This window comes from Zea mays, unplaced genomic scaffold (assembly GCF_902167145.1).
Source record: "Zea mays cultivar B73 unplaced genomic scaffold, Zm-B73-REFERENCE-NAM-5.0 scaffold_264, whole genome shotgun sequence".
NCBI classification, from domain to species: Eukaryota; Viridiplantae; Streptophyta; class Magnoliopsida; order Poales; family Poaceae; genus Zea; species Zea mays.
The window spans coordinates 25167-40403 of record NW_023366887.1 but is presented as its reverse complement, the minus strand read 5'-3'; the positions used below and the strand labels follow the sequence as shown (position 1 = coordinate 40403).

Here is a 15237-nt window from a genome sequence, read left to right as displayed (position 1 = left end):
TTTGTTTCTTTGCTGTCAGATGTTGCTAATATTAATTCACTGACATCCAGGTAATAACACCGCTAATGATTTTTTAGACCCCACTGACTGGGCCAAACTCAATCATTGGTAGAGCTGTTGTTGTTCACGTTGCTCCTGATGATCTTGTAAAGGGTAATTATGTTCAACACTTTTCCCTTTTGTGTGTTGAATGGTGGTGTTTTTCATCTGTTCTGAGCTAAGTTTTTCACATTGGTTTTGAGTTCAGATAGTCCTATAATCAATATATATACCTGTTTATGGGGCTCTCGGCCATCAGGATCTCGTCTGACACATCCGCCTTCCCCTACACGCACCGCCGCGGCCACCGCTTCGCCATCCGCATCTCCTGCATCATCTCCGAGACGTTCCGCCTCGGCCTCCCCAGCGTGCGCTGGTTCGTCATGGGCGACGACGACACCGTCTTCTTCCCGGACAACCTCCTCACCGTGCTCAACAAGTTCGACAACCGCCAGCCCTACTACATCGGCTCCCTCTCCGAGAGCTACCTGCAGAACATCTACTTTTCCTACGGGATGGCGTACGGCAGCGGCGGCTTCGCCATCAGCCGGCCATTGGCCGAGCACCTCACGCTCAAGTACGCATTGTGGCTCAGCTCCAACATTGTGCTGCAGTCTGCGTTCAAGGACCCCAGACCCCACAACGGGCATGGTTGCTATTCAACCATATGATAAGTCAAGGTAAGCTTATACCAATTAACCTTCCCAATGCAGATCCACTGTTGAGTTCTTTCATCCTATGTACTCACACCCATGTACTGTACACTGTCCGTTCATAAACAGTGTGGCTGCCAGTCACATGGCAGATCAACAACAAACAAAAAATCATTACGAACCAATTATATTCAGTATCACAACAACTTCATTAATGAAGTGCCGGGTATCTTGTCCATTCATAAAAGAATATCTGCATTTTATTCAACATTGGTGTGCAGTCTGTACTCTTTTGTTTTCTGTTTGTTCTTTGATCCTTATCACACTTAGGGACTTTGTAGACTCTGAAATTTTAGTCACTAAGGTATACAGAAAGACTCTGAAATTTATTTTTTCTGCACGATCCAAAAAATGTTTTTTGTGTGTTTCTCATTTTCATTTGGTTAAGTACATTTATGTTTCTACTTCGTGCAGTTTACAATTGAAACAGGCAATGTGCAACTTGGTTTGATCTGGTAACATTTATGTTTATACTTCGTGCAGCTTGTGAACATGGTTACACGTTAGCCCAGAGTTTGGATCCGAACAACGAAGGGAGAGGAGTATTGCAGTTCAAAAGCGGTTACATTTAAGATGTCCTTTTCTCAACTTCTACAGTATTGGAGAATAAACTTTTGAATTTTCATACTTTGTTGGTAAAGGCCATAGAAGTATATCACCATGAATCCATCCCCTTCTTTTTGTGAATCTTTTACTATTATTTTTATAAGGCCATTCTAGATGCTTTTACCTATGTTACTGGTAACAATGATGAATGTTTTTCTGGAGGGGAGAGTATTGGGGATGCCGGTTGCTAGGCCGGAGCCGCAGGAGCCCCGAGTGATCGCCCATGTCGACATGGACTGCTTCTATGTTCAAGGTCTGTGACCATCCTTGCCCGTCCCTCTCCCACCCCGCCCATCACCAACCGTTCTTCGACCGAAAAAGTGATCATCTGCTTTACCACAATCGAGCAACGGAGGAACCCGACGCTCAGGGGACAGCCAACCGCCGTGGTGCAGTACAACGGCTGGAAAGGCGGTGGCTTGATTGCCATCAGCTACGAGGCTCGTGGATTTGGTGTGAAGAGGCGAGTGCCGTTCCTTTCTTCGTCAATAGTCTCGTCTAATTGGAATTTGCTTAGGTCGTAACTTCTGACGAAATGGTTGTGCTTATTCAGGTCCATGCGCGGAGATGAGGCCAAGAGGGTCTGTTCTGGTATTAATCTTGTTCAGGTCCCAGTGGCACGTGGCAAGGCTGACCTTAATCTTTACAGAAGTGCTGGTGCTGAGGTTGGTTCACCATCGTAGACTAATTTACTACAAGTTATAATTGCGCAGGACTTACATGGCATATTATTATAGAACAATAAGTCTATATTTTGCACCTAAACTTTCAGGTTGTTGCAATCCTTGCAAGCAAAGGGAAGTGCGAGCGGGCATCCATCGACGAAGTTTATCTTGACCTTACTGATGCAGCAAAGGAAATGCTCTTACAAGCTCCCCCAGATTCACCAGAGGGGATTTTTATGGAGGCAGCAAAGTCAAATATCTTGGGCCTTCCGGCTGTAAGAACGCTCTCGCAGTTAGATTTGTTACTGCTCTACTATTTGATGTAGCATGGTCATAGGCCATGATATATTCAGGATGCCAGCGAGAAGGAAAAGAATGTGAGGGCATGGCTTTGTCAATCAGAAGCTGATTACCAGGAGAAGTTACTGCCATGTGGAGCTATAATTGTTGCACAGTTACGAGTCAGAGTTCTAGAGGAAACCCAATTCACATGCTCTGCTGGGATTGCTCACAATAAGGTTTATAATGAGTCGTAATAGTGAGTAGATGCTTTTCTTTCTGTTGACAAAAATGTTCAGTAGCCCATGGTTATTATCATGTTAGTTTTGCTGTGCTCAAAAAATCAGCTAAGGTTCCTGTTTTTCTGTTTTATGCATTCCTTTATTCCTTTCTCTTGCTATCTTAGTTTTCCACTCATTGTTCTTATACTGTGCAGATGTTAGCTAAACTTGTCAGTGGAATGCACAAGCCTGCTCAGCAAACAGTTGTCCCTTCTTCATCAGTTCAAGACTTACTAGCATCACTACCTGTGAAAAAGATGTAATGATCTACCTCTAACAAGATGCCTCTGTCCTTTATGGTTCTTTCTTTCCTGGGAAAAGTTTTTGAGACTTTGTGACACTATTAGATCACATAACATTGTGCTTTAGTTGGAACTCTGCATGTGAAACTGAATAGTGAGAATAACCATATTGTTCAGGAAACAACTTGGTGGTAAGCTTGGAAGTTCCTTGCAGGATGATCTTGGGGTTGAGACTATTGGTGATCTCCTAAGTTTTACAGAGGAAAAATTACAAGAGCAGTATGGAGTAAATACTGGGTAATTATGTTCATGCTTTATTAATGTGTTATTATTTGGTTTACCTTGATTAATGTAGACATAAGATTATAGTGAAGATATGATATCACATTTTAAAGAGTCAAGATTTGTTATTCCCTTAGGATTTTAGCAGATTATTTAACTTTTATAAGTTAATAGTTAGTTTGTTTTAGCAAAAACATGCTTCTTTGCATACATTTATTTAGTATCATGTCAAATACTCACTAACTCATCTTGTAAGCGCTTGACTTCGTGCAAAACTTGGTTATGGAAGACTGCCAGGGGCATTAGCGGGGAAGAAGTTGAGGACCGTCTTCTCCCAAAGAGTCACGGGTGTGGAAAGACATTTCCTGGCCCAAGAGCACTGAAGTACAGTGCTTCTGTATCTTTATTGTTATTTCTGGGTCTAGATTTAAGATAGATGATTTGTTGACATGGTATATGAGTGAACATATGACGTACAAAAGGCTAGAGTAGCTGAATGACTGGCCCCACTCACCTTAGCTGTCAGATGTCTGTTTACCGACTTCGTCAGCCTTGGCTTACTAACAAAATGTCATCCTGCAGACTGTCTTTGCCGTCTGCACATCGTCGAGGACATAAAATGGGGAGCTGAACCATGAGAAGGCCTCCTGCTCTTCGCCTTCTCCGTTGCGTGTGGGCTCTTCATGGCATCGATATGGCCTACCACAAAATTGCTCCGCGGTGATTCTTTCTCATCACTGAGAGCCTGACAAACTGATAAGGTGAGTTTCTTCTTCTCTTTGAGTGAGATCTTAGTTCTTCTTATATATTCAATGAGATAAGTCAGCTCTTCCTTGGCAGTATGAATTTCCCTATCAAGCTTTATGAGCCTCCTCTGTGAAGCTGACATTGATTATATGAGTTTGAACCTAAGCCAAGTGTTAGATCTCATGTACTTCATGATTGGAATTTCATCGGTCTTTTTAGGTGCCAGGGTTTTTTATCCTATAATAAAAGCGAAAAGGGTGTATTTGTCATGAAAACATGCTATATTTCTGCTAGCTGTTCTTCTATTACATTTTTTGTGTAAAGAATCAATTTCATTCTTTCATTACATTACTTTCAAAACTCCATTGCTAACAAGGTTTTATTGACAAAAAAGGTGGATTTGAATGAGGCAGTTGAAACCAAGAGTTGTTGTCTCTCCCAAGAACACATTTCATCACCATCACTAAGTATAAGTGTTGTTTCATTTCAAGGAAGAGAACATGTCGTGAAAGATCAGATATAAAAACAATTCAGCTTTTCGTGTATTTCGTTGGTGTTTGGGTTTGTGGCTGGCTCCTTTCCTTGAGCAGTATCATTTGATCTCTGTTTTTTTTACTTAGTTAGGTTTGTGGTACTCACAGTTGTGCAATTTCATTTGTGTTTGTGGTCCCTTGACATCCTGCGTCATCTCTGGACAACACATTCCTTAGGCTACTAGCACAATGCATGCTTGCTTTGTTTTATTTATCTTCAGTAGCAAGGAGCAGCTAGGTAACATAGCAAATTAGGGTTCTCCACTTCAACTCTGACTTCTGTGATGATTCGAGCGGCAAGTTGATGGTCGAACATAACACCTGCTACCACATGACATGGGGCACTCTACTCCACTATGAAGGCTAGAGGTCCCGGGCCGAGAAGGAGACTATTGTGCACCCTCCATTGTCACCATGTAAAGTATTATTAAGCTATTGGTTACATTGGCCTAAGGATTTTATTTTGATTAAAATCATTTTACTCCGAGAGGTGTGAGAAGTGTATTCAGGATGATGAAACTTCTGTGCCATAAATAGAACTATGCATTAAATTTTCAGCCCTTCGGCCCTTTTTCGTTTTCCACTGACATGGTACTCAAGTTCACATCTTTATACTTTTGAGTAGTCTAAATTCAAGTATTAATTTACTGTCTATCACTTGGAGTATAAACTTTCCATGGAATACTTATATGATTGTATTTATTATTCATTACGTAACAGTTTTTTTCAGATTCTCTTGCAGCCACGGGATGGTGGCGGCCTTCGCGCGGGCAGCGTGGCTCAAGGAGTACCACGAGAAGGTGCTGGTGGAGATCTACGGGTCACCTCTCCTTCTCTCTGCCTAGATCCAGATCCATCCTATACCTCTGCAGCGCCACCCCTCTCTTTGCCTCGACGCAGATATATCCCATACCTCCGCGACGCCACCCCTCTTGATTTTTACTCTCTTGATTTTTAACTATATGATGTGTTTTTAAACTAACTACTTGTCCCAACATCATATATGCAAAACATGAGGGAGTATCTACTTTTTTGAAACTTATCGGTTTACTTTTTTTTCTTTACCACATCAACTTTAACTATGTGAGGTGCGGAATTCAAGATGCATATGCCATCTTAGACATACTATGAGTTAGTTTTGTTTATACAACATGTATGGTTTATTTGAACTGTCTAAACCCGTTAGTTTAGCATATAGACTCCAGAAGATGGACAAGGCATCAAAGTTCCTAAAACTGTTAGTTTAGCATGATTATAATTTGAACTGTCTAAATCATCCATTTTTAGTGTGATGAACTGTTATTTGGAATGGTGCTACAATAGTTTGTATATTTGGTGATGAACTATCAAAGGTTTGTTCATGTTGAAGGACTCGACCTGTCATTCCTGAATGAGGGTTGCTCAAGAATAGAAGAGGGTTCAAACTTTTCTATAGTATCATCTTTGGGGGCACAACTATACATGTAAATTTTTCTGAAATATTCTTTGCATAATGTATCTGCAATTCAGATTTCTAAAGCATTGTGTGTGGCACAAAACTGCATGGACAATTAAATTAGGCTACTTGTTTAAGATATGTGCCTCGAATTTGTAACCATTAATTGTTGTATTGTTCTTCAGGTTAGCATGACGCTGAACATTTTGGCCGACCTTTCACCTCTTTTCACGTGGAACACAAAACAGGTAAACACGTATTTCTGGCACTTCAGACCATTTCCTTCATGGTCGTCGTTCCTGGTTTCCACTAATTTTTACTGCACAATAAAGTGTGATTTTATCTTGATGTACAAGGTTAACACTGAAAATAAGGAATCCCCGAGCAGAGGAGGTACCTCTCGTTAATGTTCGGGTCTTTTAGCGAATGAGAATTTAAACCTGAGTTTTGGGTAACTGTATTAGAGTGTTCTCAATTTGCAGAATGTTTTTTCATTAGAAAATTTTAGTCTATCTTGATACATCAGTGCAACTGAATCTCTTATGAACCTTTTTTATTGTGTTGTTCAAGCGAAACTTTAAAATATTGTTGCTTAACTTTTCTTTTATTGCATGCTTTTAGGTGTTTGTTTTTGTGGCAGCAGAGTGTGAGACTCCACAGGATGCTTTTATTCAAGTAAGTTTGTCAGTTATTATTCTTCATGAGTCCATATATTACTTGTGGTCCTGTAATGTAGGTCATTATTATAGTGGCTTAGATGATCGTTAATCACTATTAGCCTCCAACAATTGTCCATAAAAGCATGAGTTTTCTGCTTGGGACTATAGTGCAATCTCATGAAATTGCCACTTGCTTGAGGGTTGTAGTAATGATGCCATATAGCTTTTCTCTTGGTCTTCAACTTACATTGAGAGTTGTTGCAGATGCATATAGTGGTTTTGGAAAGTGAATTTTTACTTTGTTGTGGGTTGTGCCAATTGCCAAATCTTTTAAAGCTACACAATCTGACCTAACCCATTAGACATGTCCATGTGTTATTCATGGGATTTTTCACCAATATATGTAAATCTAGATGAACAACAATTGAGTATATATTATGGGAAAACTGAAGTCTGTATGTTAATTAATCCACGTCCTTGTAGACCAGCTAGCTAAATCTGGTTCAAGGAACATCAATAGTTGATAAAAAGAATGTAGTTTGATTGCAACAGGCCAGAACAACATTTTAGAACAAGGTAACAAATTGAGACTGCTCTTTGTATTTGTGTGATATAATCTTGGACTTAATGGATACATGTACCAGTATGTCATTTGCACAATTACTGTTGTTTTTACCTTCAAAGCTATTTATGCTTCTATTGTTAATGTTCATTGTACATTCACTCTTCTGGCACAATTGTGCTTGACTACTTGTGTGTGATTGATTAGCTTAGTAATTGGTTAAACTGATTAAGTTTTGCAGGCAAACAATAAGCTATACATTTACTTGTCACCATTATGAAAACAAAGAAATAAGTTATGTGCATTAAATTGTGGGATTTCTTAAAAAACTATGTTGCTGCTGTAATGGTGGGAAGTTACATGCTCATGTGTTTTTGCAGTTGTGTTCAAATACGGAAGTGGTTTGATTATCGTAGCCATATTTGTATTGTAAGTATAATGCATGATTTTTAGAATTTTCCCCAACCTGTCAAGTAGACATTGGGGTCAAATCAATCAATAAATTTCAGTGAATGAACATGTTTGTGAGAAACTTGGCCCAAATTTATATGAATTTCTGTAGAAAACTGACATCTATGAAGGAAAAGTCCCTTGGGCTCCTCACCCAGAATTTTGTCAAGCTCTTCTTCACCATGAAGGTTAGAGGACTAAATTCACACTGTGTGGTTCTGGTTATTTCTCTTTCGCACTTAACTATAATGGGGCTTGTATTTTGTGCAGGTTGAGACAATCTCACTTTGACGAAGGTGCAAGGCTTCTCCTTGGAGACGGACATGTAGAGAGCAACATGAGAAGTTAGCGCATGCATTCCTTTTGTTTAGTTCCATGTTTGTGTTAAATGCCTTTTCTATCCAAATAGAACACACAATGGACACATGTAAGCAAATATATACTCCAATCTTTAGATTTTCATTGTTAAAACACTCTATTTGTTTAATGATGTTATTGTCAATTAAACTAGGATCAGTGGTCTTCTCTATAAAGGTATATGTTGATAGATGCCTTATTTTCATTTTTATTTATATTAATACCCTATATTATTTTTTGTTTTGGGGAATGAAGTGCATAGGAAATTTGTAATGTGGGCGATGATGCTTATCTTATTCTGTGGGATGCTCAAACTGGCATTGGCTCAATTAATTCGATGCTTGTCTTATTCTGTGAATTTTAATATATTTTATCATAATATGTTCTTCCGTAGCAACGCACGGGCATTTACCTAGTTTAACCAAGAAATGGTCTCCACCAGAAATCCAAGAATGTGATCTATGGCAAGGAAACATATGTGGGGTGAGGTTTATGAGACTCTAGTCGATGATAAATGGCCACACAACCCCCATTTTTTATGAAAATAGCCATGAGCGACCTTGAAAATAGCCATGAGCGACCATTTCAATAATACTAGAGGCTAACACCTACGGATTTTAGGCCAAGAAATGGTCTCCACCAGAAATCCAAGAATGTGATCTACGACAAGGAAACATATGTGGGGTGAGGTGTATGAGCCTCTGGTCGACGATCAATGGCCACACAACCCCCATTTTGCCGAAAATAGCCATGAACGACCATTTTCAATAATACCGAAGGCTAACACGTACGAGTTTTTGACCAAGAAATGGTCTCCACCAAAAATCCAAGAATGTGATCTAAGGCAAGGAAACATATGTGGGGTGAGATTTATGAGCCTCTAGTCGATGATAAATGGCCACACAACCCCCATTTTGCCGAAAATAGCCATGAATGACCATTTTCAATAATACCGAAGGCTAACACCTACGGATTTTTGACCAAGAAATGGTCTCCACCAGAAATCCATGAATGTGATCTATGGCAAGGAAACATATGTGGGGTAAGGTGTATGAGCCTCTGGTCGACGATCAATGGCCACACAACCCTAATTTTTTTCGAAAATAGCCATGAACGACCATTTTCAATGACACAGAAGGCTAACACCTACGAATTTTTGACCAAGAAATGGTCTCCACCATAAATCCAAGAATGTGATCTATGGCAAGGAAACATATGTGGGGTGAGGTGTATGAGCGTCTGGTCGATGATCAATGGCCACACAACCCCCATTTTTGTCGAAAATAGCCATGAACGACCATTTTCAATAATATCGAAGGCTAACACCTACGGATTTTTGACCAAGAAATGGTCTCCACCAGAAATCCAAGAATGTGATCTACGACAAGGAAACATATGTGGGGTGAGGTGTATGAGCCTCTGGTCGACGATCAATGGCCACACAACCCCCATTTTTGTCGAAAATAGCATTGAATGACCATTTTCAAAAATACCAAAGGCTAACACGTACGGATTTTTGACCAAGAAATGGTCTCCACCAGAAATCCAAGAATGTGATCTATGGCAAGGAAACATATGTGGGGTGAGGTGTATGAGCCTCTGGTCGATGATCAATGGCCACACAACCCCCATTTTTGTCGAAAATAGCCATGAATGACCATTTACAATAATACCGAAGGCTAACACCTACGGATTTTTGACCAAGAAATGGTCTCCACCAGAAATCCAAGAATGTGATCTATGGCAAGGAAACATATGTGGGGTGAGGTGTATGAGCCTCTGGTCGATGATCAATGGCCACACAACCCCCATTTTTGTCGAAAATAGCCATGAACGACCATTTTCAATAATACCGAAGGCTAACACGTACGAGTTTTTGACCAAGAAATGGTCTCCACCAAAAATCCAAGAATGTGATCTATGGCAAGGAAACATATGTGTAGTGAGGTGTACGAGCCTCTGGTCGATGATCAATGGCCACACACCCCCCATTTTTATCGAAAATAGCCATGAATGACCATTTTCAATAGGCCATTGATCATCGACTAGAGGCTCATACACCTCACCCCACATATGTTTCCTTGCCATAGATTACATTCTTGGATTTCTGGTGGAAGCCATTTCTTGGTTAAAAACTCGTACGTGTTAGCCTTCGGTATTATTGAAAATGGTCATTCATGGCTATTTTCGACAAAAATGGGGGTTGTGTGGCCATTGATCATCGACCAGATGCTCATACACCTCACCCCACATATGTTTCCTTGCCATAGATCACATTCTTGGATTTCTGGTGGAGACCATTTCTTGGTCTAAAATCCGTAGGTGTTAGCCTCTAGTATTATTGAAAATGGTCGCTCATGGCTATTCTCAAGGTCGCTCATGGCTATTTTCATAAAAAATGGGGGTTGTGTGGCCATTGATCATCGACTAGAGGCTCATAAACCTCACATCACATATGTTTCCTTGCCATAGATTACATTCTTGGATTTCTGGTGGAGACCATTTCTTGGTTAAAAACTCGTACGTGTTAGCCTTCGGTATTATTGAAAATGGTCATTCATGGCTATTTTCGGCAAAATGGGGGTTGTGTGGCCATTGATCATCGACCAGAGGCTCATACACCTCACCCCACATATGTTTCCTTGCCATAGATCACATTCTTGGATTTCTGGTGGAGACCATTTCTTGGTCAAAAATCCGTAGGTGTTAGCCTTCGGTATTATTGTAAATGGTCATTCATGGCTATTTTCGACAAAAATGGGGGTTGTGTGGCCATTGATCATCGACCAGAGGCTCATACACCTCACTACACATATGTTTCCTTGCCATAGATCACATTCTTGGATTTATGGTGGAGACCATTTCTTGGTCAAAAATCCGTAGGTGTTAGCCTTCAGTGTCATTGAAAATGGTCGTTCATGGCTATTTTCGACAAAAATTAGGGTTGTGTGGCCATTGATCGTCGACCAGAGGCTCATACACCTCACCCCACATAAGTTTCCTTGCCATAGATCAAATTCTTGGATTTCTGGTGGAGACCATTTCTTGGTCAAAAATTCGTAGGTGTTAGCCTTCGGTATTATTGAAAATGGTCGTTCATGGCTATTTTCGACAAAAATGGGGGTTGTGTGGCCATTGATCATCGACCAGACGCTCATACACCTCACCCCACATATGTTTCCTTGCCATAGATCACATTCTTGGATTTCTAGTGGAGACCATTTCTTGGTTAAAAACTCGTACGTGTTAGCCTTCGGTATTATTGAAAATGGTCATTCATGGCTATTTTCGGCAAAATGGGGGTTGTGTGGCCATTGATCATCGACCAGAGGCTCGTACACCTCACCCCACATATGTTTCCTTATCATAGATCACATTCTTGGATTTCTGGTGGAGACCATTTCTTGGTTAAAAATCCGTACGTGTTAGCCTTTGGTATTTTTGAAAATGGTCATTCATGGCTATTTTCGACAAAAATGGGGGTTGTGTGGCCATTGATCATCGACTAGAGGCTCATACACCTCACCCCACATATGTTTCCTTGCCATAGATCACATTCTTGGATTTCTGGTGGAGACCATTTCTTGGTAAAAAATCCGTAGGTGTTAGCCTTCGGTATTATTGAAAATGGTCGTTCATGGCTATTTTCGACAAAAATGGGGGTTGTGTGGCCATTGATCATTGACCAGACGCTCATACACCTCACCCCACATATGTTTCCTTGCCATAGATCACATTCTTGGATTTCTGGTGGTGACCATTTCTTGGTCTAAAATCCGTAGGTGTTAGCCTCTAGTATTATTGAAAATGGTCGCTCATGGCTATTTTCAAGGTCGCTCATGGCTATTTTCATAAAAAATGGGGGTTGTGTGGCCATTTATCATCGACTAGAGGCTCATAAACCTCACCCCACATATGTTTCATTGCCATCGATTACATTCTTGGATTTCTAGTGGAAACCATTTCTTGGTTAAAAACTCGTACGTGTTAGCCTTCGGTATTATTGAAAATGGTCATTCATGGCTATTTTCGGCAAAATGGGGGTTGTGTGGCCATTGATCGTCGACCAGAGGCTCATACACCTCACCCCACATATGTTTCCTTGTCGTAGATCACATTCTTGGATTTCTGGTGGAGACCATTTCTTGGTCAAAAATCCGTAGGTGTTAGCCTTCGATATTATTGAAAATGGTCATTCATGGCTATTTTCGGCAAAATGGGGGTTGTGTGGCCATTGATCGTCGACCAGAGGCTCATACACCTCACCCCACATATGTTTCCTTGTCGTAGATCACATTCTTGGATTTCTGGTGGAGACCATTTCTTGGTCAAAAATCCGTAGGTGTTAGCCTTCGATATTATTGAAAATGGTCGTTCATGGCTATTTTCGACAAAAATGGGGGTTGTGTGGCCATTGATCATCGACCAGAGGCTCATACACCTCACCCCACATATGTTTCCTTGCCATAGATCACATTCTTGGATTTCTGGTGGAGACCATTTCTTGGTCAAAAATCCGTAGGTGTTAGCCTTCGGTATTATTGAAAATGGTCGTTCATGGCTATTTTCGACAAAAATGGGGGTTGTGTGGCCATTGATCATCGACCAGACGCTCATACACCTCACCCCACATATGTTTCCTTGCCATAGATCACATTCTTGGATTTCTGGTGGAGACCATTTCTTGGTCTAAAATCCGTAGGTGTTAGCCTCTAGTATTATTGAAAATGGTCGCTCATGGCTATTTTCAAGGTCGCTCATGGCTATTTTCATAAAAAATGGGGGTTGTGTGGCCATTGATCGTCGACCAGAGGCTCATACACCTCACCCCACATATGTTTCCTTGCCATAGATCACATTCTTGGATTTCTGGTGGAGACCATTTCTTGGTCAAAAATCCGTAGGTGTTAGCCTTCGGTATTATTGAAAATGGTCGTTCATGGCTATTTTCGACAAAAATGGGGGTTGTGTGGCCATTGATCATCGACCAGACGCTCATACACCTCACCCCACATATGTTTCCTTGCCATAGATCACATTCTTGGATTTCTGGTGGAGTCCATTTCTTGGTCTAAAATCCGTAGGTGTTAGCCTCTAGTATTATTGAAAATGGTCGCTCATGGCTATTTTCAAGGTCGCTCATGGCTATTTTCATAAAAAATGGGGGTTGTGTGGCCATTTATCATCGACTAGAGGCTCATAAACCTCACCCCACATATGTTTCCTTGCCATAGATTACATTCTTGGATTTCTGGTGGAAACCATTTCTTGGTTAAAAACTCGTACGTGTTAGCCTTCGGTATTATTGAAAATGGTCATTCATGGCTATTTTTGGCAAAATGGGAGTTGTGTGGCCATTGATCATCGACCAGAGGCTCGTACACCTCACCCCACATATGTTTCCTTGCCATAGATCACATTCTTGGATTTCTGGTGGAGACCATTTCTTGGTCAAAAATCCGTACGTGTTAGCCTTTGGTATTTTTGAAAATGATCATTCATGGCTATTTTCGACAAAAATGGGGGTTGTGTGGCCATTGATCATCGATTAGAGGCTCATACACCTCACCCCACATATGTTTCCTTGCCATAGATCACATTCTTGGATTTCTGGTGGAGGCCATTTCTTGGTCAAAAATCCGTAGGTGTTAGCCTTCGGTATTATTGAAAATGGTCATTCATGGCTATTTTCGACAAAAATGGGGGTTGTGTGGCCATTGATCATCGACCAGACGCTCATACACCTCACCCCACATATGTTTCCTTGCCATAGATCACATTCTTGGATTTCTGGTGGAGACCATTTCTTGGTCTAAAATCCGTAGGTGTTAGCCTCTAGTATTATTGAAAATGGTCGCTCATGGCTATTTTCAAGGTCGCTCATGGCTATTTTCATAAAAAATGGAGCTTGTGTGGCCATTTATCATCGACTAGAGGCTCATAAACCTCACCCCACATATGTTTCCTTGCCATAGATTACATTCTTGGATTTCTGGTGGAGACCATTTCTTGGTTAAAAACTCGTGCGTGTTAGCCTTCGGTATTATTGAAAATGGTCATTCATGGCTATTTTCGGCAAAATGGGGGTTGTGTGGCCATTGATCGTCGACCAGAGGCTCATACACCTCACCCCACATATGTTTCCTTGCCATAGATCATATTCTTGGATTTCTAGTGGAGACCATTTCTTGGTCAAAAATCCGTGGGTGTTAGCCTTCGGTATTATTGTAAATGGTCATTCATGGCTATTTTCGACAAAAATGGGGGTTGTGTGGCCATTGATCATCGACCAGAGGCTCATACATCTCACTACACATATGTTTCCTTGCCATAGATCACATTCTTGGATTTATGGTGGAGACCATTTCTTGGTCAAAAATCCGTAGGTGTTTGCCTTCAATGTCATTGAAAATGGTCGTTCATGGCTATTTTCAACAAAAATTAGGGTTGTGTGGCCATTGATCGTCGACCAGAGGCTCATACACCTCACCCACATATGTTTCCTTGCCATAGATCACATTCTTGGATTTCTGGTGGAGACCATTTCTTGGTCAAAAATCCGTAGGTGTTAGCCTTCGGTATTATTGAAAATGGTCGTTCATGGCTATTTTCGACAAAAATGGGGGTTGTGTGGCCATTGATCATCGACCAGACGCTCATACACCTCACCCCACATATGTTTCCTTGCCATAGATCACATTCTTGGATTTCTGGTGGAGACCATTTCTTGGTTAAAAACTCGTACGTGTTAGCCTTCGGTATTATTGAAAATGGTCATTCATGGCTATTTTCGGCAAAATGGGGGTTGTGTGGCCATTGATCATCGACCAGAGGCTCGTACACCTCACCCCACATATGTTTCCTTGCCATAGATCACATTCTTGGATTTCTGGTGGAGACCATTTCTTGGTTAAAAATCCGTACGTGTTAGCCTTTGGTATTTTTGAAAATGGTCATTCATGGCTATTTTCGACAAAAATGGGGGTTGTGTGGCCATTGATCATCGACTAGAGGCTCATACACCTCACCCCACATATGTTTCCTTGCCATAGATCACATTCTTGGATTTCTGGTGGAGACCATTTCTTGGTAAAAAATCCGTAGGTGTTAGCCTTCGGTATTATTGAAAATGGTCGTTCATGGCTATTTTCGACAAAAATGGGGGTTGTGTGGCCATTGATCATCGACCAGACGCTCATACACCTCACCCCACATATGTTTCCTTGCCATAGATCACATTCTTGGATTTCTGGTGGAGACCATTTCTTGGTCTAAAATCCGTAGGTGTTAGCCTCTAGTATTATTGAAAATGGTCGCTCATGGCTATTTTCAAGATCGCTCATGGCTATTTTCATAAAAAATGGGGGTTGTGTGGCCATTTATCATC

At 41.0% G+C, this 15237-nt stretch overlaps 1 protein-coding gene across 1 annotated transcript; it reads left to right on the top strand.

The window, feature by feature from the left end:
- Positions 1–278: 278 nt before the first annotated feature.
- On the top strand, positions 279–5232 carry LOC118474387 (DNA polymerase eta-like). Its single transcript, XM_035963718.1, has 9 exons — positions 279–685; positions 1612–1821; positions 1912–2023; positions 2131–2298; positions 2377–2541; positions 2739–2842; positions 3003–3122; positions 3381–3515; positions 5130–5232. Exons 1-9 carry the CDS (start codon positions 279–281, stop codon positions 5230–5232), a joined length of 1524 nt encoding a protein of 507 aa, XP_035819611.1.
- Positions 5233–15237: the final 10005 nt, after the last annotated feature.